Source organism: Bombyx mori, chromosome 1 (assembly GCF_030269925.1).
Source record: "Bombyx mori chromosome 1, ASM3026992v2".
Taxonomy (NCBI): domain Eukaryota; kingdom Metazoa; phylum Arthropoda; class Insecta; order Lepidoptera; family Bombycidae; genus Bombyx; species Bombyx mori.
In genome coordinates, this window is record NC_085107.1 from 10,880,378 (window position 1) to 10,904,125 (window position 23,748).

At 34.4% G+C, this 23,748-nt stretch overlaps 2 protein-coding genes across 4 annotated transcripts; one reads left to right on the forward strand and one right to left on the reverse strand.

Annotated features, from left to right (window-relative positions):
- The first annotated feature begins 668 nt into the window (after nt 1-668).
- On the forward strand, nt 669-12,996 carry LOC119629009 (frequenin-2). Its single transcript, XM_038013321.2, has 6 exons — nt 669-678; nt 4,864-4,937; nt 5,508-5,597; nt 7,704-7,782; nt 8,413-8,501; nt 10,157-12,996. Exons 1-6 carry the CDS (start codon nt 669-671, stop codon nt 10,322-10,324), a joined length of 510 nt encoding a protein of 169 aa, XP_037869249.2. The 3' UTR covers nt 10,325-12,996.
- Nucleotides 12,986-19,959, reverse strand: LOC101743792 (pyruvate dehydrogenase [acetyl-transferring]-phosphatase 1, mitochondrial). 3 transcript variants are annotated; one of them, XM_004929840.5, is made up of 5 exons: nt 19,067-19,894; nt 18,766-18,890; nt 17,673-17,811; nt 15,704-15,870; nt 12,986-15,607 (listed from the first exon to the last, which is right to left on the reverse strand). In XM_004929840.5, exons 2-5 carry the CDS (start codon nt 18,859-18,861, stop codon nt 14,621-14,623), a joined length of 1,389 nt encoding a protein of 462 aa, XP_004929897.1. In that variant the 5' UTR covers nt 18,862-18,890; nt 19,067-19,894; the 3' UTR covers nt 12,986-14,620. The 3 variants fall into 3 exon arrangements, with proteins under 3 accessions (XP_004929897.1, XP_004929896.1, XP_021206148.1); XM_004929839.5 differs by lacking the exon at nt 18,766-18,890 and having other exon boundaries at nt 19,067-19,959; XM_021350473.3 differs by lacking the exon at nt 19,067-19,894 and having other exon boundaries at nt 18,752-18,889.
- Nucleotides 19,960-23,748: the final 3,789 nt, after the last annotated feature.

Below are 23,748 nucleotides of genomic sequence, written 5' to 3' on the forward strand. Positions count from 1 at the left end.
TATAAGATTTTTGGTACATATTTGTGGTCTGATTATAAGTTCCAAGCACCAATAATGTAGTCAAATCCCTCTATCCGATGATTTGCAAGCGAAGTAAATGTCCCTTAGAAATAAGGTGACACTACAAAGCTTGCATACGCCCCGTCCTGACCTATGCAAGTGTGGTGTTCGCTCACATGGCCCGCACTAACTTAAAACCACTTCAAATAATTCAATCGCGTTTTTGCAGGATAGCCGTTGGAGCCCCATGGTTCGTCAGAAACATCGACTTGCATGACGACATGGACCTATAGTTCATTAGTAAGTATCTATAGTCGGCATCAATGCGCCATTTCGACAAAGCGAACGACACGAGAACCCTCTCATCGTGACCGCCGGTAACTACATTCTCGATCCTGCGGACAGAATGGAAAACAGTCGACGTCGCCTCAAACACGTCATTTCGGATCCTCCCGATCCACTAACGGTGGATCAATTAATACTTCTGATGTTTCGATTTAATGTATTTTTAATGCATAATATTAAAAAAAACAGCATTATACACAGCATCTTCTCTATAAGTGAGGGACATTTCATACTCTTCCGTCCGCGCAATTATCGTAAAAAGTGGTACAAAGTTTTTGCTTCACGTATTAATATATAGATTTTATAAAAACACAATTGAGACAATGTGCAAAGGTAAGCGAAATTATTTATGAACTGTACAAATCATTATACATTTCACAGTACACAAATATAACTAGTGAAAACCCCGCGTTATATGGGGGAATACTTGTGTTATGCGAGAATACTCGTACAGCACGTTTCCTATAACGCAAAACCAATCTACCGTGTTATAGGAAGGATTACTGTAAATCAAATTATCATTAATATACCAAAAATTTCCGAGAAGGAAAGAAGGAGAAGGAAGTCTCGAAATGAAGATTAATGCGCTTATGGTACAACGATTTATCTAGGAATGGGCAAAAGTGGGAATTTCATTTAAACTACGTAGGAATTATTCTAACCCAACATATTATAGTATGCGAGTTGTTTTCACGAGCCACGGTGAAGCTCATTAGCGGTTGACATATAGGTAATTGAATTGACCGCTTGGTCATAATGCCACGAATATTATCAATAAAAACGTAATTTATCAATTGAGGTCATATTTGTTTTTCATAATTTAACTGCAGTAGATATAACAAAACAACAAATTAAATCTTTAAAATTTTAGTAGGACATAAAAAATAGTTGCAATTTCACTTGAAACTTAAGCCTTAACTGTCCAAGACAGTTTTCAATAGTTTTTCGACGACCAAAAGTATTGTATTAATGCCGTCAAAATGTTAGTGCAGGAATAGAATAAATTTACGAACAACTTTGAATGCATCAAAATTAAAAGACATAAAACAACAAAAGATCAATTTTAAAAAAAGATTCAAATTTCGTAAGACGTTCCTACTATGTGAGGCCGTCAGCGCAAAAGTGGCTTAATCTTACCATAGTTCGCATGGAGGCAATGATGTTTGAATTTACTTTTACACTGCTTTGTAGGCAAAAACAACACGCGCAAAAATTATTTTTACAAATCAATCTGTTATCTATGTGTGAAACTATGGGTAGGCCGGTTTTGCATCAAAATTTATTTATGTTTTAAATAAGTTGCAGTATAGTATGAGCACGAATATGAAAATTGCGGGCTAGGCTACTTCTGCGCTGACGGCCTCATATTTAAAACACAACTAATACTTGGATATTGAACGCGCCCGTGCAAAATATTATTCTAAAGATCCTAAAAACAAAAGTGAAAACCTGAAAACAATATATGTAATTTTCAATTTTCGTTCAACCCCTAAACAAACCAGCGTGAAATTGCGATTCAACCATGGCCCGCTAAGAAGCACTACTATCTACTAAAAGCATCAGAAATTTATTCCGAAATCGAATTTAATACTCCGTAAAATAACCGTTTGAAAGTCTTCACGTGTCAGTGAAAACACTGAATAATGTAGCAGGTTGAGAATACATTTCATGTTGCTACTAAAATCACTGCTAGTTTATCAAAGCTGGCACGTATTTTAATGATTGTTTATTATGAAACAATGTACATTTTTATTACATAATGCTATGCCTCATAATTATGGGAATATAATATTATTTGTGACCATTTTTAAGAACGGTCCACATTAGACTTTTGAAAAATAGTAACATAATTTAACGGAAAATTTATTATAAAATTTTTTCGTTTTCTGGTCGCTTTCTGACTTAAGAATGCAGACATGTCGTATTAAATTTTAGTAAATTCGTTTGCGTTCGTTTTATGAATTTATGAAGTGTCCGATTTATCCATCCCTAGACTTAATAGACGAGACTAATATACTTAATAGACTAGACTAATAGATTTAATATCCCTAGACTTAATATTATTAATAGTAAGCATAGAAAAAGTCATTTTCAATTGATGCGCCTACAACGAACAATATTTAATGTTAATAGAAGATTTTTGGGTGTTTCCGATACTTTACGCTTTTCGAGGCCAAGGAGAGCTATAAAATTAATCTCGACCACTCTCAAGGACCTTTCTCTCGGCGATCATTACGCAAGTTGGAACAACGCCACTTTTGGGGCGCGGTAGCCAAATGGCAAAAACGAAACCTTTGTAATTTCTAAGCATGCGTTAGTTCGCCATTTTGGATTAATCCATCTATTGCTAGATTAATGATTTGGAATATATGAAGTTTGAACGTAAGATCGAAGTTGCAATTATTAATTTTACCTTAATGGTGCCCACTCAAGGGGTCACACTATACGACATACCACCAGTAATACTGTTTACAACCAGGTGTAAGCATTAGACAGGTTCTCGTCATCATACTCATACGTACATACGTACTACCAGACGACCTAACATAAATCATAACCGAACAGAATATTGTTTATAAGAACAACAGGCAGACAAAAATAGCTTAAAAGAATTATAGAACACCTTAATTGAAAAACATAAAAGTATACTAGGTACTATTATTTTACTAGCGTACTTTACTTGACTTTACTGTACTAGTACTAGCGTTGCTAGTGCTTTTCATAAAGACATTGGGAAAAGTCGGTGCGATAAACTATTTAAATCACTCGTAAGTGATTTAAATATACTATAAAACTATTTAAACTATATAAATAAATAAACTATATAAACTATTTTAATCACTAGTAAGCGATTTAAATAGTTTATCGCACGTAACGCAGAACGGTTTATCCGTTATTGATACAGTGATTTATTGATATTTTAGGTTTTAACTTCAAGAGCCTTAATACCACAGGGGAAGATACCATATTTGCTTTTATTTAATAACTATATGGCAATATTGAATAATTAAAACTACTTTTTCGATATCTCGTGTTTTTTCTTGTTATTTTATTTCCAAACTTTCAAATAATTAGATACATATGTATATGTACATACATGTTTGAATAAATAATAGACCAACCAACAAAACGTATGGCATGTTCATATTTATTATTTTACTACAGATAATAAACTGGAAAGAAGCCGTGGCTCAACATATTTTTATTTTTTTAAGTGAAACTTCTTTAGGCACGTTGAGAGTAAAATTTAACCAAATTCGTTACGGCTAGAGAGAAAAAATACCACGACTTAGGATGAGCGAGAGTGACAAAATAGACGGAGTGTCTCGCCAACCACTCGACCTTAGAGAGAGGGAGAAAGCGAGCTAAGTCGTTTCTCTTAAACACATTCTGTTTACGGGCATCGGCCACTCGATGGCTTGTTATTAGTTTCTCATTGCTCCTCTAGATGACAGTAACATATTAACTATCATATATTTTATTTTTAATAATAGGTTTAAAAATATATCTTTATTTTTTTGTATATAATTTAAAATAAATATAAATGGTTAAGAAGTCGTTTCTCTTATACACAGCATTCCCTATTACAAGTGAAATTTTATTAAAGATGGAAAATGAAGAAAACCACAATACACGCCGCAAAAAAGTTTCACTTCTTACACGTGCACCATTTTTTTTACACTTTAATGAGGGTCTTTATGTTAATCGTTATAGAATCCAAAACAGTTAGTCTGTTTTAATTTCTTATGTCTGTGTACATGCATAAAGTACTGGATGGATTTTGATGAAATTAACTATTTGAATACTTGATTCCCTTTGCTCAAAGATAGTTTAGATTAAATAAAGAAATCGTTTATTGCCTTATATAAATAGGTGAAATACAAAATTTGTAATAAAAATGAAGATAAAATAAATGATATGAAAAGTAAGATAAAGCTGGCTCAGCTAATTTTGTCCGACATAGTTATTTCGACAGTGTTGAGTCTCAATTCGTTTCCCTGTGGTGTTATGCGAGATATACCTAGAGTACGGTGCTCACAAATCGGAAACTTTTTATCCTGGTGAATGATATGACGCGAGTAATGCCGAGTCTTCTTCTATAACAAATAACAAATTCTGCTATAGTAAATATAACAGAGAATTTTCTGGATCGTGGTTTTATGTACCCAACGGATTTACAAATCAATTAAAGCTTACGGAGACACAAGAGAGTGACGCGAGAAACTCCTTGTCTTTTTTTATTATTTCTGATGTACAAATTTCAACTACAAACCATTTTTAGTACTTAATAATATTTTAATATGTTATGGAATATATCTCTTGATTAAAATACATTATTTTAAGACATTTTCACAACATGTTGTATATGTTTTCGATTAAGAATAAAGACAACTTTTTTTTTTGTATTGTCCTAATTGTAGGTCGTATCTATCGTTTTCGAGAACTTTCCACGTCATTATTAATTACCCAATAACAATATAAACTAGAAAAATAAGGAAATATTCTGATTTGTTTCAGTTACGGAAAAAGAAATTCGGCTTTGGCACAAAGGATTTCTGAAGGACTGCCCCAACGGTCTTCTGACTGAGCAGGTACTCGACTTTTAACTTCAATTTTATTTATTTATTATTATTATTATTTTACCTGATGATATTCGATAAATTATGTTTATTGTTAATGTATATAAGAAAGTGGTAATGATTTTGAAATCAAACGTAACAATGTCATAAAAAATATATTACAGCAGTTAAATAACGATAGAGATCATAGAACTAACTCAAAATGAATATTGTAAGGTAACGAGGCTTCAAGCATACGCCAAGAATATTTACATAAACAAAAAAGAAATCCATGTCCTAAAATAAACGAATAATAAAATCGCGTTTTTTGTACAACCGTTTTTGTATAATGGCTGCCCCCCACTCTTAAGACCGGAATGCACAGAAATAGTAGTAGTTTATTACTATACATAGATTTAAGCTCTAATTTAAACCTTTGACCCTGGCGCGACCTTCCTATTTTGCGTGAACAACAAAACAAACTAATGAACAGAAATCGATAACTCAATAGAACTAATTCATGGAAAAATTCGAAATCCACTTGTAATTGACGTCATTAAAATGCATGCATATTACATAAAGAAACCATTCTGTGTGTTTCAGGGCTTCATAAAGATCTACAAACAATTTTTCCCTCAAGGTGACCCGAGCAAGTTTGCGTCATTGGTGTTCAGAGTGTTTGACGAAAACAATGTGAGTATATTTGCTTACAAATCAATTCATTTCAATATTTTTGCATGATACGACCTAAATAATGTTTGCTGATTACATCTTATTGCGGACGTTGCTCGTTGCTTTAGGCTATGATGAAGAAAACGCTGATCTATATTTAGGTGCTGTTTAAATTTTACACAAAAGAAAAATCAATGAAGAAAACGGCATCTAACTTGAACTTTGAACACGGCGAAATGTGTTAATATCTTTCCAAATAAACCCTAGTTAGTGTAATTACCATACTCTTTGATTTGATTGAAATACTTGAAATCTAGGTATGATATGTCTTCAAAACAAAATTTGATGATAACTAAATAATATTTTTTAATATGTTGATCTGATTTTAAATCAAAAAAATCACAAAACCCTTTTTGTAGTATTAAGTTATTATTAACACGTGGTATTAATATTAGAAAATTATATTTTTACTAACTTTAATCATGTTTCGTAAAATAGTTTTCTTTAATGTAATATATGTATAATCTGATAAGTGGTAAAAATTTTGCCAGCCAACCAGATAGATACCCATATATCCCTTTCCACTTGCCGTGTCAAAATAACAATGAAAAGATAAACTTAGAATACAATTTGGTTAGTTCGCTAAAACTACAAATTCCTTTTTTTATGTAAAGAAATTTGTTTGACTATAGAAAAAATCATTCGATACCCATATTCGTACAGTCATAAATAATAACATCACAAAACAACAACACAAAATTTATAAATGTAATTATTTTACCAAGCAAAGCATGTATTGTACAAGGCATGCTGGACTTACAGTACTGTCCTTCGTATTTCGGTCGCGAATCAAATATTCGTTTGAGATTTAATGTTGAAAAATCCAAATCATTTATACTGAAACCTGAAACCATGCCTTACAGCGCCACATTTTTTTTCCTACCTAAGCTGATAGCCTTGAGAGGCTATATCAACGTAGTAACTAGTAGGTGAGCTCACGAGGCTCAAACCTGATGACGTTGCTAACACGAACCCTAGCAAGAGCCGTGCTTCGCAGAATCTACCACCGGATCGGAAACGCGACCCACTGAGAAGATCCGGCGAGAAAGTCAGTGGGCTGTGTCTGAGGGTTAATTTACTCGTGGAGCCCTTCGTCGCAAGCGACGGGTTCGACAAGGACGATGACCGGCCTTTTGCATCGGCCGTTAATGATAATTCAAAACGTTCACAAAAATCACATGTTCACAAATATCACATGTTATTTTGAGAAACATCAAATCTTTGTGAATCACCTGAGCTATTACAAGCTCCAGAAATAAGCAACACATCTGCACCCTGTCATATATTGTTGTATAATATGCATATTTTTTCAATGCTAAAACGTTTTTGTTGATTTGAATTTACTGAAATTTCCACCGATTCGAAAAGTTAAGTATGCGTCCTCTTCTCAATTAATTGACGAATGAAAATATTAGCATACTATTTTCATATCGAAATTAGTAATATGAAAGGGAAAGTAAAATTCACAACAAAACTGGTTGAATGGGATTTTTTTTAATTACTAAATAATAATTAATGTACCTAAATAAAATGAATGGTTATATTATCCTCTATGCGTTCCAAAGACATCCATCCGATTGTGACTAAATTTGGTATTTTAGTTGTTAGCACTGCAGAGAATCAAGCAAGAAATCTTTTCTTTTTAAGTTAAAGTTTGATTGTGATTCAGTTGAAACATTGTAGATTCGTTGTGACTAAATCATATTAGGCTTTCTGAAAGTACCATGAGTAGTGTTTTCACAAATCAGTGTTGTTCATACATTAAAGGCTACACAGTAATCAAAACGGAAAGTAGACTAGATCCTTATGAAATTTTGTGTGCCTATTTTAAACAAAGAGGAAATTAAAATCTCCTTTGTAAAAAATCATAAAATATAAGTTGGCTGCAATTTATATAAATAGCAATATGAAACAAGAATAGCCATGTATGAATCAATACTATAGAGAGGCAATTTATTAGCGCAAGCCACATTTTATCCAGCATATCTGCATGATAATTGTGAACTAACACTTGTATTAATAATAGCTCTGATAATACGAGTATAAAAAGTAGTGTCTCATTTACAGGACGGGTCGATTGAGTTCGAAGAATTCATACGGGCCCTATCGGTGACGTCACGGGGCAATCTAGACGAGAAACTTCACTGTGAGTATATAATTAATATTATTAGATTCTAAGTTACATTGAAGCAAAGGCAGGGTGAAGTGGAGACAGCTTGTGAGGGCCCTATGTACCAGCAGGGTACCCTAGAACTACTACTACTACTACTACTAAGTTACACTGTGCGTTGTTTTGCAGTTTTGAACTAATTGAAACCGCCCCTGAAATCGAAGATACGCAAAATTGTTCATTCCTGATATGGATAACACTAAAAATATTGCTCTAAATAAAGTGTTTCCAAGATAATACATTTAAAATTATCTGGCGCACTAAATCCACTTTTTCTGCTTCTCCTGGTTTTCAGGTCGTAGTATGCTTTTTAGTTTAATCGCGTTCCTCTCAAATGTACGCAATTTTGAAATTTACAATTTTTCAAATTAATTTAAGCAGATAAAAACTTCTTGGCTTGGAAATTTTTGGTACAACCGAGCGAAGCCACATTTCACTATTGGACAGACTTATGTTTTACAAAGTAGTAGGTACTAAGCTGAAAAAAGTGCGGTTTTGTGTACAAATATATTCACCTGCATCCAGTTACAGTGCCGATTTACAATATCAGGGCTCAGCGTATATTGGTTTAATTAAATAAATGCATTAAATAAACGTTAATTACAGGGGCTTTCCGTCTCTACGACGTGGACAATGACGGTTACATCACTCGGGATGAAATGTATAACATAGTCGACGCGATCTATCAAATGGTGGTATGTACCTACTTAAAATTTGGCTGGATCTGTTATAGAAGAAAAAAAATGTTATTATTAATAAATAAATGATTGTAAACATATATTTCAAAATCTTACTTAAAGCATATAACAATGGAATTCTTTATGAATATAGCTAAATGAAATACCTACACTCACTAGCTCCGCGCTCGCCAATTTTCGTATGTTCGTGGTATTAATCTAGAATCCACCACAAAAGAGTTTCAACGCGAACATTTTACGAGCTTCTTCCAAGACTCGAAACCTAAAAATTATTATCCAAGATGTTCACTACTGTAAATTAGTGTGTAATAATAGAAAATATAATCTATACTAATATACCTATATAAATCTCTGTGGTTTTTACGGATGTTCCGTATTAACTACTGAACCATGCATCCGATTGACTTGAAACTTGGTATCCATGTAGAAAATACATGTACTTAATGGATAGGCTAAAATTTATATGAGTGTTGAACTCTCTACACCAGTTGCGGGGGCGTTAATGATGAGAATCTTTATGGGGGTGAGAAATATTAATGTTAATTTTAAATGCCCAGCGAAGCGGACTGGTACAGCTAGTATTTAATATAATTAGTGTGAAATATCATTAGAATCACGCAATTCTATCAAATAAAAAAATTAAATTACGTAAAACTAACATTATTTCACACAATAAATAAAAACAAAAATAATAATAGGACTTCACTGCGGATGAAATGCGTGTATTTATTTATTTATCAAAAAAACCTACTATTATTTACCGTACATATCGACGCCCTCAATGCCCTGATAATTTTTTAATAATAAAATAATGTAAACATAGCACCTTCAGAAGATTGGTGTGAACGGTGTTATTAAACGGTGCAAACAATATTAAAATACATATATATAGAATTGTAGATCCAAATTTCGTGAGACTACATATCTGTGATGATCAAAACTACACGTTTTTTTTTATTGCTTAGATGGGTGGACGAGCTCACAGCCCTGGTATTAAGTGGTTACTGGAGCCCATAGATATCTACAACATAAATGCGCCACCCACCTTGAGATATAAGTTCTAAGGTCTCAGAATAGGTCCAACGGCTACCCCACCTTTCAAACCGAAACTCATTACTGCTTCACGGCAGAAATAGGCGGGGTGGTGGTCTTTACCCGAAATAATAAGCACAAAAGGTCCTACCACCTCGCTTTCTTTTTATTTTATGATTGAGGGATTACTGGTGGCCCGGAGGGCTTTCTAGTTTCACCGTAGCACGTCGTACTTTGTTTCCCTCCTGGCTGAGCTTTTGCTCGCCCACCTGTCATGGTGAAGCTGGAAAGGCCTCCGGGCCACCAGTAATCATTCAATCATAAAAAAAAAAACTTTGTTTCGCCATATCATTACGTTTCTACCATAGCTTAAGTACGAGACGCGTAACTCTTTCTCCTATCGCCGATTCACCATAGTATATATCTGAAATACCCTCTAGTCAATCTCACAAATAATCTTACAGCGAACATGTGGTGCGGACTCATCTGTATGTTTTTAGTTTTAGTTGCAATCATATAAAACTGATTGAAGATTCACAATTTGATTACTTTAGAATCAAAAACCGAGTTCTGAAAGGTTTGAGTTCAACTCCAAACTTATATTCAAATGCTCATTTCAGGGCCAGACCCCACAGCCTGAGGATGAGAACACTCCCCAGAAGCGCGTCGACAAGATCTTTGACCAGATGGACAAGAACCATGATGACAGGCTGACTCTTGAGGAATTCCGTGAGGGCAGCAAGGCCGACCCCCGCATTGTTCAGGCTCTGTCCCTTGGAGGCGATTAATCTATGGTCATTCTCTCGCCGGATTTCACATTTACATAGAGAGCCACTGCAATTACATAGCCGCGTTATAATAATATGTATTTTATTCAATTTAGTGTAGTGTTTTTATTTAGTTCAATGTAGTAGGGGATATTTTGAAATGTAATAAGAAATGTTTATGGTTCCTTTTATCTAGGACAGTTTCTTTTTCTAAAATATATAACCATATTTTAATTTCTAAATATGTATGTACTTTTTACGCGGATACTGTGTATTGTAGTAATGATTTGAAGTACCTAATATTTGCCAATATGTGATTCGTGATAATTTTTTTATGACCGAAACCTCGCCCTCCATTTCATGTTGGCAAATTTAACGTTGCTCTTTGTAAATGATGAATATGTTTCTGCTTTCGGGTCTGCTATTTATAGGTACGAAACGGTTGCAAATCAAACAAACTCTTGTCTTCGATTTGGACACAGCAAAGCTCACCCTGAGAGGAAAATTCGCGCGAGAGAACTTGACTACCCTTAGCCAAATCTACATACTCGTTAATAACGCACTACAGTTCAAGAAATAATACCCTATCGACGTTTTTAGAATATAGCACGTATTTCTATCACGTGTAACTTCTATAGTTCTGTAGATTGTTGTGAACCGTCGCTTAGGTCTCTTACTGGCGGCACCATTGCTATTATATCTTTACATAAGTAAACATCTTTAGTAAATGTAGATAGCGTTGCACGTTGATCGAATGTCAATACCACAGTTATTTAAATACTTTTCCTGTTGTTGTTGTTGTTACTTATATAGTTAGGTTTAAAATAATCACGCCCCACTTAGGTACATATAACAAAGTTCAAACATTGCATTCCATTTCAAACGACCATATAACGTTACAAGATAGAAACTTTACAGCGACTATTTGAAAAGGTTATCAAAATATCTTCGCTGATATTTTTTTCCGATGATAAATAACTGCTACATTTATATATAGCCCTTTAAAGGCTCACAATTTTCAATGTAACTGGAAAAATGTAATTTAAAAGCCACCTATTTTCGCAGTATATAAAGACAATGCCGCTTCTAATCCATGTTGATGATACAGTATTACCTCACGATCATCTAGAGATAAGCAACGGGGTAGTGTTTTTGATCTGAAACATAGTTTTCATAAGCAAGAAGTTTAAAATGCTTAAAAATAACTTACATAGTTATTAGGACTGTAGTGTGATCATGTAGATGGCTAAGTACTTTTTAACTTTTCAATATAGCACTGTTTACAAGAGTTCGAATCGCCGCCGTTTCGTCAGCACCCTACTTACATTACTAGCTATGATGTATCCATGTGGTCTGCCAAACCTAGTATACATACTCTTTGAATTACTTAATACTAATACTTTTCTCCATTGTTCAATGAGAACACTGAGAACATATATTTTGGAGAACTTTTGGATATTTCCGATAGCTACTCTTCAACATTTCTAGCCTATAAGTATCTTTCTATCTAATACGAAATATACGTACTGCTTGAATACTTCTTATGTTTTGCTTTAAACTAAATCTTCTTATGATATTTGTAATGGATTTCTATAACTTTTAAACTAATTCGTAAAAGGACTTCGTCCATTAATGATTTAAATTTAAGGATTAAAAACTATGAGTGGTTTTTAATCACGAGTCAATTTGTCTTTCATCGCGTTTTGTGGGCGTTGGGAGGAGTTTGGCGAACTAGATAGGACATACCGCGGGCTGTGCATTTTGTGTAGTATTAAGTAGCAGGTATTACGCCTGCTCGCAATCAATTTGCGGTGATCGGATATTTATAACGATGTTAAAAATTACCGAAAGCTCAATAATGATTCTGATAAACGCAGATGATATTAAGTTACTACTCGAAGACGAATTGACGCTCTGTGAGAACAGAAGTTTTTTGAATAAGTTTCACATTCGACTAGTTTATTTTTATTTTTTATTGGCTCTATTTAATTATAAAACAAAATGAGCAACTTTGTAATGCGCTAATGTTAATAACATTCCGTATATTATATGTCTATAAAGATATCTTCATGTAACGTTTAAGTATTGTTACGAAACTACAACTGATGAATGTGAAGTGCGCATCCTAAACATTTCAGACGCCGAACGTCCAAAACGATTTAGTAACACCACTGAAATGCACTGGGTAATGCTAATTCAATTACCGTCTCGCCCAAACACCTTGAATATGAAGTCCGAAATGCCAAGGTGCCGATAATTGTTTTAAAGATGTTTACTTCATATTTACGTTGTTATTTATATAGTATTACTCGTTCAATATAATCATAAAGGAATTTTAATAGTAGTTCATTATGTAATCTACAGTGTTATCTTTTACTAATTCATCACTCGTTCACTAAACTTGTTTTCTCGACGTTCCAAAGTTACGATTGAAACACGACCTTTAAAATATACGAAAACAAAGCCTTTCGTATTAAAATTTACTGTAAAGTATAATTTAACACTTTACTAACAAAACTAAAGTTAAACTACAATCGAACGTTCTAGAATGCAAGTCGGTTCTTTGAACATTCAGTAATTACATAACACTGTTTTTATGTAAATACTTACTTCGCCTTCTTTACTAGACATTACAAATACTATTCACTTTTAACAATAATGGTGATTAATAAATAAAACAAGTTGAAATTCAATATTTGTATTCATTCGCGATTCCACATATTTGTTTAATAAAAAAGCAACATCATTAATTTATTGTAGTTCGTAAAGCACTTTGTTAAGTTTTTTTTTTTTTTTTCATTTTACAAAATATGAAATCGTAGCACAAATAAACTAGCGTGGACAGAAAATGGTAATTTAACAAAATATAAAAACTTTTATGTTTGAGCTAACAATCTTCAAAAGGCTTCAAATGTATAAATACATACAATAAGAGAAGAAAAACAAACAATAAATTATGAACATGGCAAACTGAAATTATAATTGAAAGACTAAGACATAATGAAAAATCCGCACCGCACTTCTAAATACATATTCTTACAACTTTTACATTGTAACTATTCTCATCTACAGTAATCAGTGGTTTAAAAACTAGCAACTTTTTTACGCAGCAAAACCTACAGGATTTTGTATCACATTCAATACTAAATGTTAATAATTGACATGAAGATACTAATATGTTACCGTAGCTTGGGGGAATCGGGACCCTTTCCAAATCCAACACAAATTTTCAATGGTTTTTCTTAGGGTAATACTAATAATATTGAGATTAAAATGGTTCCGGAGGGTTACATTTTTATATACGATGCGTTATTGTACATAGTTCATTACAAAATATACACAAAAATTGAAAAAACTAGCTTGACCCGATTCACCTTGGCTTTGGGGTGAATCAGGTTACATATGGGGACAATAGTTTTTCAGACTTTAGGTAATTAACTTTTTAATATCTTTAATGAGTTACAAAACTTTGATGACTAAATTAAACCATTTAATATTCTTAAACACTAAATAAAAGTCATTTTCAGTTCAACAAAGTTAAATCTCTAACAACCCCACATAAGTATTGTGATATCCCAAATTTGTCCCTATTCTACATCTAGTCCCTATTCCCCTCAATCTACTGTAAATGACATTTTAATGTTTCAATTAAATTTTGTTCATAGAAATGGACGCTAATGCACGTATTAACAAACTTTGTGTAATTATGTACGCAGATTTTGTCTCTTACTGTTATGTTTGAGTAGAAAAAGCACTGTAACCGCTACCTTAGCTGTGCCGCACCATGTTTATTCATAAAACCGTTATTGTTGATGACCTAATTCATTACGTACTAAACTTTTTTTCATTTTCTTCATAGTTTAAATACGTATTTTTCGCAGTAAAAGAATTATCATTATAATTATTAACTAATACATTGTACTAGTACATCAAATAGGGACTAATCATGAGATATACTCTGTGCTTCATGGTATAATCTATCACATATTAGTCAATTCTCTTTCTAAATTTGTGAGAAGACATTGGCAACTTGAAATAAGCACTGAGTCCTTTAATAAACGCCTCAAATGGCTCCAAAACAATATAACAAAGTAAATATATTAACTAAATAAAAACATAAAAACATCCACATTTGAACTAATACAACACTACGACACGACTAAGCATTACTACCATCATTGAACAATCATATCAAAATATCACACGAATAAAATACATCAAACACCAAAAAAACTTCACTAATCATGTAAATTGGCAACAAAAATTTAACGTTATAGAAGGCACGACTCGATCTTATTGTCACAATTTAAAACCCTCTCATGCGGGACATTGCCTTAAGAACTCTGAATCAAAATACATGACCGTAACGGTTATGTCATCTCGAAACATACGACTCACATCCGGGGATAAACTCAACAAATGTGCCAATCTGGAGTGGTCCACGCCGTATTCTGTACCACCTATTGCATGACGTATTAAATGTGTGGCTGCATTTCTATCCTTTGGCTTACTCTTCAAGCTTTCCTTCCTGTGAAGGAGTAATTCATTTATATCACCCAGCTGAATATTCTTTCTGGGCAATTTCAAAGGGTTAAAGAAAACTTTTCCCTTCATATGCTCGCCCACCAGCTTGACTGCCTGTAATGGCGTCATCATATCCCATAATCCATCCGAAGCCAGAATTAAAAATTTATCCCTTGTACTCAATCTATGGTAATATAAATCTGGTTTTGCCGTTAAATAAGGCGGTGTATGGTAATTTGCAGGTATAGCTTTTGGGCCAATTAAAGGTACTGCCACTTTCATTAAAATCTCTATAGGCCATTTATATCTATAATCTCCCAAACTACGTAAAGGAGCGAGTTCACCCAGTAATCTATCTCTGCGTATTACAGTTTTTCTCTCATTGTCAGGATGCTCATTCCAAATTCTTTTCAACTCATCGAAATTCTCGGAATTATGTTCTTTTGTTATTTTTTTCGCTATCCACTCTTTGTCTTCAGTCAAAATACCCAAAACAGCATTACAGTCGCCAACGTTCGCAATATGCAGATTAGGCCCATCCACATGTGTTACACAGGCCACTGCACCAGATAGTGCTACAGATAATGTCTGGGGATTTATCACCTGATTAAGTTTATATGGCTCAACTGCTTCCTTTGACAAATCTTGGTCAATTTTTATGATGGCTTGTTCCAAAGCTGTTGGTACGTTATAACCCTCATGTGGTAAATTAGCTAACTCTGCTAAGTATTGTCTAAAACTACGCTCATACAAAATTTTCAATTCCTGTAAAATTTCAACCTGTAAAGTTAACAACCTGTATTAATTAAAAATAATCTTACATAAAAGTATGGCTCATCTTGCTAATAAGATGGAAATAACGACAAAACCACTTACTCTATTATTAAAAGTGTCAACCAAAGCTTCTCGAGGATCCTGCTGAATGTACTTGTGCAATGTTTCTATGGGCAGAAGTGCGGCTGCTATGTAATCAACCAATCTCTTTGATATAACTTGGGCACAAGCAGGTCCACCATGACCATCGAACACCCCCATAATCAAACCTGCAGATACAAAGTTTATTTTATTATTTAATCAAAAAGTTATAAGATTTTTGGTACATATTTGTGGTCTGATTATAAGTTCCAAGCACCAATAATGTAGTCAAATCCCTCTATCCGATGATTTGCAAGCGAAGTAAATGTCCCTTAGAAATAAGGTGACACTACAAAGCTTGCATACGCCCCGTCCTGACCTATGCAAGTGTGGTGTTCGCTCACATGGCCCGCACTAACTTAAAACCACTTCAAATAATTCAATCGCGTTTTTGCAGGATAGCCGTTGGAGCCCCATGGTTCGTCAGAAACATCGACTTGCATGACGACATGGACCTATAGTTCATTAGTAAGTATCTATAGTCGGCATCAATGCGCCATTTCGACAAAGCGAACGACACGAGAACCCTCTCATCGTGACCGCCGGTAACTACATTCTCGATCCTGCGGACAGAATGGAAAACAGTCGACGTCGCCTCAAACACGTCATTTCGGATCCTCCCGATCCACTAACGGTGCTTTTAGGTACCTCAAGCACCAGTCATCGTTCTCATCGAACGAACTAATAAAAATTTGAATACTTTTTTTCCCTACCTGTGCCTGTAGCCTTTAGAGGCTATTTCAGCGTAATCTTAACTAGTAGGTGAGCTCACGGAGCTCAAACCTGACGACGTTGCTAACACGAACCCGAGCGAGGGCCGTGCCTCGCAGAATCTACCACCGGATCGGAAACGCGACCCACCGAGAAGATCTGGCGAGAAACTCAGTGGGCTATGTCTGTGGGTTAATTTACTTGTCGAGCCCTACGTCGCAAGCGACGGTCTCGGCAAGAAGGCAGCGGCGCGCTTTATATACCCGCGCGGCCGCACAGGCGTAAACAATCTATAAACGCCCGGCTACGTGATTCTTTAAATTGGCATAACTTTTTTATTTATGAACCGATTGACATGAAACAGACACTAAATGTTAAGTAAAGCTTACCACAATAAATTAGTGAAAACCACATTTAAATCAGATAAGATATTTCTGGGATTAGCATGCACAAACGCACAGACAAACAAATAAACAGACTAACAGACAAAAATTCTAAAAATCATTATTTTGGATTCTATTGTGTTCATAAAGCCCCCTAATAATAGTTTAATATGGTTTTCCTGAGATATCTTCCATGTACAGACAGCGACTAGTTACTATTTTATTATATGTATTGATATTATATATTTATAATTGTTTGATTATGTTTGATATTCCACATGACTTTTTTGTGAAAACAGTATTGCAATTAATGATATAGCAAGAAAAATTAACAAAAGGGAATGATTTTAGATGTCAATACAGCCTAGGTCTTTCCTGATTGTTGACAATTAATTGGATTCATCGTTTGTAACAAACATTTTGGAACACATGTACCAATCTATGTAAAAATTGAGCAATTTTATTGAGGAAAATATTTAAAAAGTTAGAATATACTTCTAGAAAAGTAGTTGTGGCACCAATAAAAAGCTAGCACAACTTGATAATCTTTTGAAATACACACTTCATAATATAAAAAAATTAGAGTCATATAATTTTTTTCCCTACCTATTCGATGGTAGCCTTAGAGGCTATTCCAACTACGCCTGGACGAGTAAATGAGCTCATGGGCTCAACCTGAGAGAATATGCTAACACTAGCTATAGCAAGAGTAGTGCTTTGCAGAATCTACAACCGGATCGGAATTGCGACCCACTGAGAAGATCCGGTGAGAAACTCAGTGGTATAAAGGAGTCTTAGGGCTTCTCAAAATATATCATTGATATATTATAACATACCTGAAGTCATCCTACATTGTGCCTCACAACGAGTATCCTCTATGGGGTCGTTTGAAGCGAGTTGATTTGAATCGTAGCACTTAATGGAGCCAGTTGTGAATTCTTTGTTGAATTCGTTTTTTCGGAGTATTGTTGTGACCTGAAATTTTTTAAGTTTATTTGTTCTATACATTAATAAATTCACATAGTTTGCATAACATTTATTGCCGCATGTGATATGAGAACATGAAGATCAAAATTTTTTAATTATGGAGGATAGAAAATATCGTAGCCAAGAAAGGGTTTTGTCACTTTTGTTTTGCTTAACAAGCTTTTCTTTAAATATTATTATTGTATAGAATATTTTCTATTAATCTTGATCATCTCAATAAGTAACACACAACCAAAATCTCACAAATAACAACAATTATACAGAACAATCTCTCTGAATAATAATCGTATTGGTATGAACCAAGCTAATTGAAAACAAGTATCCCCATAAACCAGATATTTCCTGAGACCAGGTTTGCCAACAATCAGTATGGCCATCTTCTGTAAGCAATTAAATGAAAGTGGTCGGTACATGATATGCACATTCTCTAAGCATCTATAGTTTGTCTTGCTAATTTTTCTCAAGTGTTTTTTTTTTCACAAGTGGTAGAATCACTATGTTGCCACATTCAATAAAAGTTTTTGATGACTTAATTTTTCATAATTGAATTGATTTTGACTAAGCTCATAAAACTCTGACTAAATTGTTACAATAAAAAACAATAACATTACATTTAAATTAAAAGCCTGTATTTTTTTCATTTTCATACATTCATTCATTAGCTTTTCTTATGATATTAAAATGAGATGGCTGTCCATCTCATTTTAATATCATAACCAAACTCCAAGTTCTGTAACCAAATTCCCAAGAATTAATTAAAGAGTAGATATGGAGGCTAAGACAACTTAAATAACTTACCATCCTATTAATATTATTGAAAGGTACAAGTAAATATCTTCTATTTGTACAGCAGTAATAAATATTTTATTGAATAAAAATAATATTTTCCTTGTAGACTTTCCATATAGAAAGACTAAGTATTGCAGACCTTTGCAGACTCACCACCTTGCTGATTAGCGATGTGAAACAAGAAAGTGTATATCTGTCTAACTGTAGATTCTTCAAAAGATTATTTTGAAATGTACTCTCATTGCCCATGGTGCCGCATGGTGCCCATTGTTAACAATCTAGTGAAACAAAAGACTTAGCACTTAGTACACCATGCTTTAGGACAGCTAACTAATGAAGGAAGAAACAATTCGTAAAATATCACAAAGAGAAAAACAAGATATGACCCAAAAATAACAATATCATGACATTATTTCCAATGAGCTCACATTACTTTTTAAATATTAAAACTTACTTCTTGAGGCGAAGGTAATACTGTGACCCCATCTTTTTGCACTTGCGCTGCCTTCAAGGAAGAGTGAAAATAGCGAGTGTTAGATGATGTTGTGTTCCAGAATAATGTGAAGTTTTCTTTGAAGTATTTTTTTAATATTGTTTGTTTTACATCCGAGTTTAATCTTAAATATGTATTGACTGTGTTCAAAAGTAAATTCAGTTTCGAACTATTCATATTTAAAAACGGCATCAGCCCGCCACTAGCACGTTATGCAAGCATTGTAAATAACAATTGACTGTCGAATAGTGTCGAATATCGAAGAGTACAGTTATTACAAGGGTTGACTATCAAAAAATATTAGTAGTTCGTGACTCATTTAATTTGAAGTACAAGATTCCAAATCTTAAAATTCACAAACAATGTTGTATTTTCAATATAGGAACTAAATTTCTCATTTTGAATATCCGTTCACAAGTCCGGACTTTCGTCCAGGACCGGTAATATAATTTGACATTTTCTGACAAATTCTGATTTTATAAATCACAGTTTCTTAGAGTATAAACTACCACATAGAGAGAATGTAAAAACATTTTATGTTTGCACTTTTTACACATATTATAACCAGTAAGTATGGGCGAAAACAATCGAATACATAGAAATCATACACTCTTTCACATGAAACAAGTATTTTTACAATTAAAAGAAGACATGCTTTGCAAATTTTGTTTCTGAAATTTAACTAATATGTGGTTTAACGATAAAAATGATTTATCTTAAGCTAAAAATATATTTTCAAAATTGACAGTCCGTGAATTTATTTTTAATTTACTAAACTACTGGAGCTTTGAAATAATATATCATTAATGTTTAACCTACCAGATAATAAGAAACTGTCAGTAGGTGAGTTATAAGTGTAAGGGGATTTCTAAGGTGAGCGTAAACGTTTAATTGAAGTGAAAACTTCTTTAGAATCGTTGTGATTTCAAACCGGATGCAACAGAAAAAACGACAGGTAAGAGACACAAATACAAAAATGTGTAGGATGAATGAGACAGAAATATACATACTATTTAATACAGCGCCATCTGTGAGATTTTTTAATACTAACGTGTGTATGAAAGCTCTTGTAGTGAATTTTAATTTAGGATTATACGTGAAATTAAAATATCAATTCACAGAGGGCGCTACCTTACAATTATTTACTAATGACAAAATTTTACATATACTTAAGACGTTTAGGATAATTGTATTTTAATTTTGGAAGGTTTCACTTCTACCACGTGTGAATTGCACACATGTATTTTTTTTACTCTGTGGGTGTATTATATGTATATTAATTATTTTTGTTCGTGTTGACACTATGCTCTACAAGATGCATTGCACCGTTATTGCCACGGATTACCGCTGCGTGATAGTACTGCCGGTCGGCGCCGGTACACCTACCTTAGTTTGAGACCTCTACTGTTTTCCGTACCATTTTGTACCGATAATCTACTTAGAGTACTATGAGGAAGTACCACACTTCACTCGAGGAATAGCAACTCTCAACATAATATGTAATCATTCATATTAATATACTTAATATTTAGGTCATAAGCGTTTTATAACAGATGGTGATTTCGAGAGATACATAGGTCTGTTTTAATTAAGAAGAGTAAAACTAATGACAGCCACTGACATGCGCGCAAATATTCGTACATTGTACGAATGTTTGCGCGCATGTGAAGGGCCGTCAAACATTCATTCGCAAACCTAGCGGCTGTGCAAATGGGTTCGCATACTCAATTTGCGAACCCGTTTGCGCTTCCTCCTACACTTGTTTACGAATGTCTCACGAATTTCTCCTCCTTTTTAATTCGTCAATAGAACATTAAAGAGAAAAAGAGTTTTTAATTCTTTCCCAGACATCATTAACAGCCATGCTGTTTTTATGGGATTTCTTTTGATGAAGATACGCTACACAGTAAACGTTACGAACTATGAAAATGGCGTATAGTATACATCCGTTACCTTCGCAATCGTCGGCGCAACTGGGCAAGCGAATGTGTGGGAGACTACGCGAAGGTTCGAGGTTCGCGCGCTTTGATGTCTGTTAAAAAACCGACACAGGTTGGAAAACCACGAATGCAGCGAAAACTTTGCATAATCATTCGCAAATGTTGTCCTACACTTGTGGGTTTGCGTATTCGTGCGCATGTGAGTGACCGGTGTAAGGAATACCATCTCAGTATATTAAAAAACTCCCACCGAAAGAAAGCCAATTAAGGTGGCACCGTTGTAGGAAGTGGAAAGATTTAAAAACCAGCGCCTTAAGCTACCACATTTGGGCGGTGTTCTAATATGCACTGCGAGCACTGTAAGTTGTAATATCAATTTAGTTTTTTTTTATTGCCAGTGTAGGCAGACGAGGGTGTGGCCCACCTAATAGTGAGTGGTCACCGTCGCTCATGGACGTCAGCAATACCAGGGACAGAGCCAAGCCGCTGCCTACCGTTTAATACTCTCCACTGGCCTCGTTTGAAGAAGGACATGTCAAAGCGCTTGGGAATCACCGCAGAGGGAAGCTTATTCCCAAGCCCGATGGTACGTGGCAAAAAAGATATCTGGAAACGCACTGTGGATGAACGCAATCGCCCCAGGTAGTTTGATGAGCTCAAAACTACCTGAGAGTGTTAAATATCAAACTTCTTAAGTTTTCTAAGTATCACAATTAGAAAATTGGACTTCTGCATGACTCTCAGTAAAACCCAGATTATGTAGTTTCATAACCTTTGGAAAGCCCCACTTCTCGTTGCTCCGATTTCCTAGTGATGCAAATAATATGATCTAAACATATTTATTTATTTTGAAGATACATTTATTTATTTCGAAAATTTGGCTATTCCTCGTACACAATTAAAAAAAAGACGTGTGGCACTCGGGGACTGCTGCAGTAAAGCTATTGCAAAGCATTTTTTATCAACTTATGCAATTACAATTAGACAATAATAATTTAATATTAAAATAATAATAAAAATAAGACCACGCTATATTTATAAACATTAACAAAAGCAAAACCTTAACTGTCCCCTTCACACTCCTAAGCTAGACCGCGTGAGAGAGAGATGGGCAGACTTTTCATGATGCGCATGCAGAGCATGCGCATGCATGCATGCTTATTCACAAACACTACACCAACGCAACGTGTGAATGTGTTGAACGCGAGCTACATAGTAGGCGTAGTGGGGGTGTTCGGTTATTTTCGTTACGGAGTTTCTTGATTCAGTCGCCGCGCTCAAGGCCCGCGATAGAAGCTATGCAATAGCTTAAAAAAGAAGTTGTAAATGTATCTGGCTCCAGTAACCAATTAACATCAGGTAGGCTGTGAGTTGTGTTGGGCAGAACACCAGCCAGATGGTCAGATCTAGCAAGAGAAGCACTCGGTGGTAGTCTGTACCATACAGTCCATGCCACCCATGATCGGGTGCATTGGAAGTACATCGCATGTGGTCGCGATCCTCAGTAGTGAGGGAACGATATAAAAGAAAACTGTGAGCTCGTTCGCCCATCTATGCAATAAAACAAACAACAAAAAGGTTGTAAATGTATCTGGGCTCCAGTAACCACTTAACATCAGGTGGGCCGTGAGCTCGTCCACCCATCTATACAATAAAACAAACAAAAAAAAGTTGTAAATGTATCTGGGCTCCAGTAACCACTTAACATCAGGTGGGCCGTGAGCTCGTCCACCCATCTATGCAAAGAAAAAAGTATAAAGTAGTTCAAGAAGTCGGCTTATGCAAAGAATCCAATCACTGGTACAAAATTTAAAAAAATCATATGTCTAAATAAATAAAAAAGAAATCAATAATTTAATGATGCACACACATGCGCATGCAGTGTGACGTCACGCCACGCGCTTATTCACAAACACTACACAAGCGCAACGTATGAATGTGTTGAACGCGAGCTACATGGTAGGCGGAGTGAGGGGTGTAAGGTTTTTTTCGTTACGGAATTTCATGATTCGATCGCCGTGCTCAAGGCCCGCGATAAAATCTATGCAATAGCTTAAAAATTCAACGATCTTTAAGCACAGATAACTAAATTTAAGCTAAATAAGTAATTTTAAAATAAAAATTGAATTTATATATCAAAATCATATTAACATAGCAATATGAAATATATTATGTAAAATTAGATTAAAACTAAGTCAAATACAGTCCGTCAAGTTTTTGTAAGGTTTGTTAATCTAGTCAGTTTCATGAACGTATTCTTTATGTCTTTCGACACTCTAATACTGCTTGGTATTCCTAGCATGTGACCAAGCAACAGTATTGTTCTATCTAAATAACTTTTCTTTATTTGAGACATGTATTTTTTTTAAATGTTGTAGGTAGTGCCTGTTTTTCTTCTCCTGGTCGTGTAGAATTTTACTACCTACAACTAGGAAGAAATATTGTAGTACCATTATTACGATGGTAACTAGACATTCAAATTAGTATATTCAAATTAGTATATTCATTACTAACTATTATTCTCCAATTAGTTACTTAGCAGTTTTTAACCTGGTTCAATAACAAAGAGAACATAATCACTTACACTTACTAACTGGTAGTGAAAGATTATTAAACTCTAAAGATCAATTTACTTTAAATAGTTCATATTTTCTTTTATATCGTCATTCTCTGCGGCATTTAATTTTCATATGCCTACAAGAC

What these genes read in the sequence shown, in the direction of transcription:
- LOC119629009 (XM_038013321.2), top strand. An exon ending in ACGGTCTTCTGACTGAGCAG is followed by an intron (nt 4,938 to 5,507) that starts GTACTCGACTTT and finishes TGTGTGTTTCAG; the next exon opens with GGCTTCATAAAGATCTACAA. An exon ending in TCTAGACGAGAAACTTCACT is followed by an intron (nt 7,783 to 8,412) that starts GTGAGTATATAA and finishes CGTTAATTACAG; the next exon opens with GGGCTTTCCGTCTCTACGAC.
- LOC101743792 (XM_004929839.5), bottom strand. Translation starts at nt 19,297, where the DNA reads ATGCCGTTTTTAAATATGAATAGTTCGAAACTGAATTTACTTTTGAAC. An exon ending in TATTACCTTCGCCTCAAGAA is followed by an intron (nt 17,812 to 19,066) that starts GTAAGTTTTAAT and finishes AAAAAATTTCAG; the next exon opens with GTCACAACAATACTCCGAAA. An exon ending in ACAATGTAGGATGACTTCAG is followed by an intron (nt 15,871 to 17,672) that starts GTATGTTATAAT and finishes TTGTATCTGCAG; the next exon opens with GTTTGATTATGGGGGTGTTC.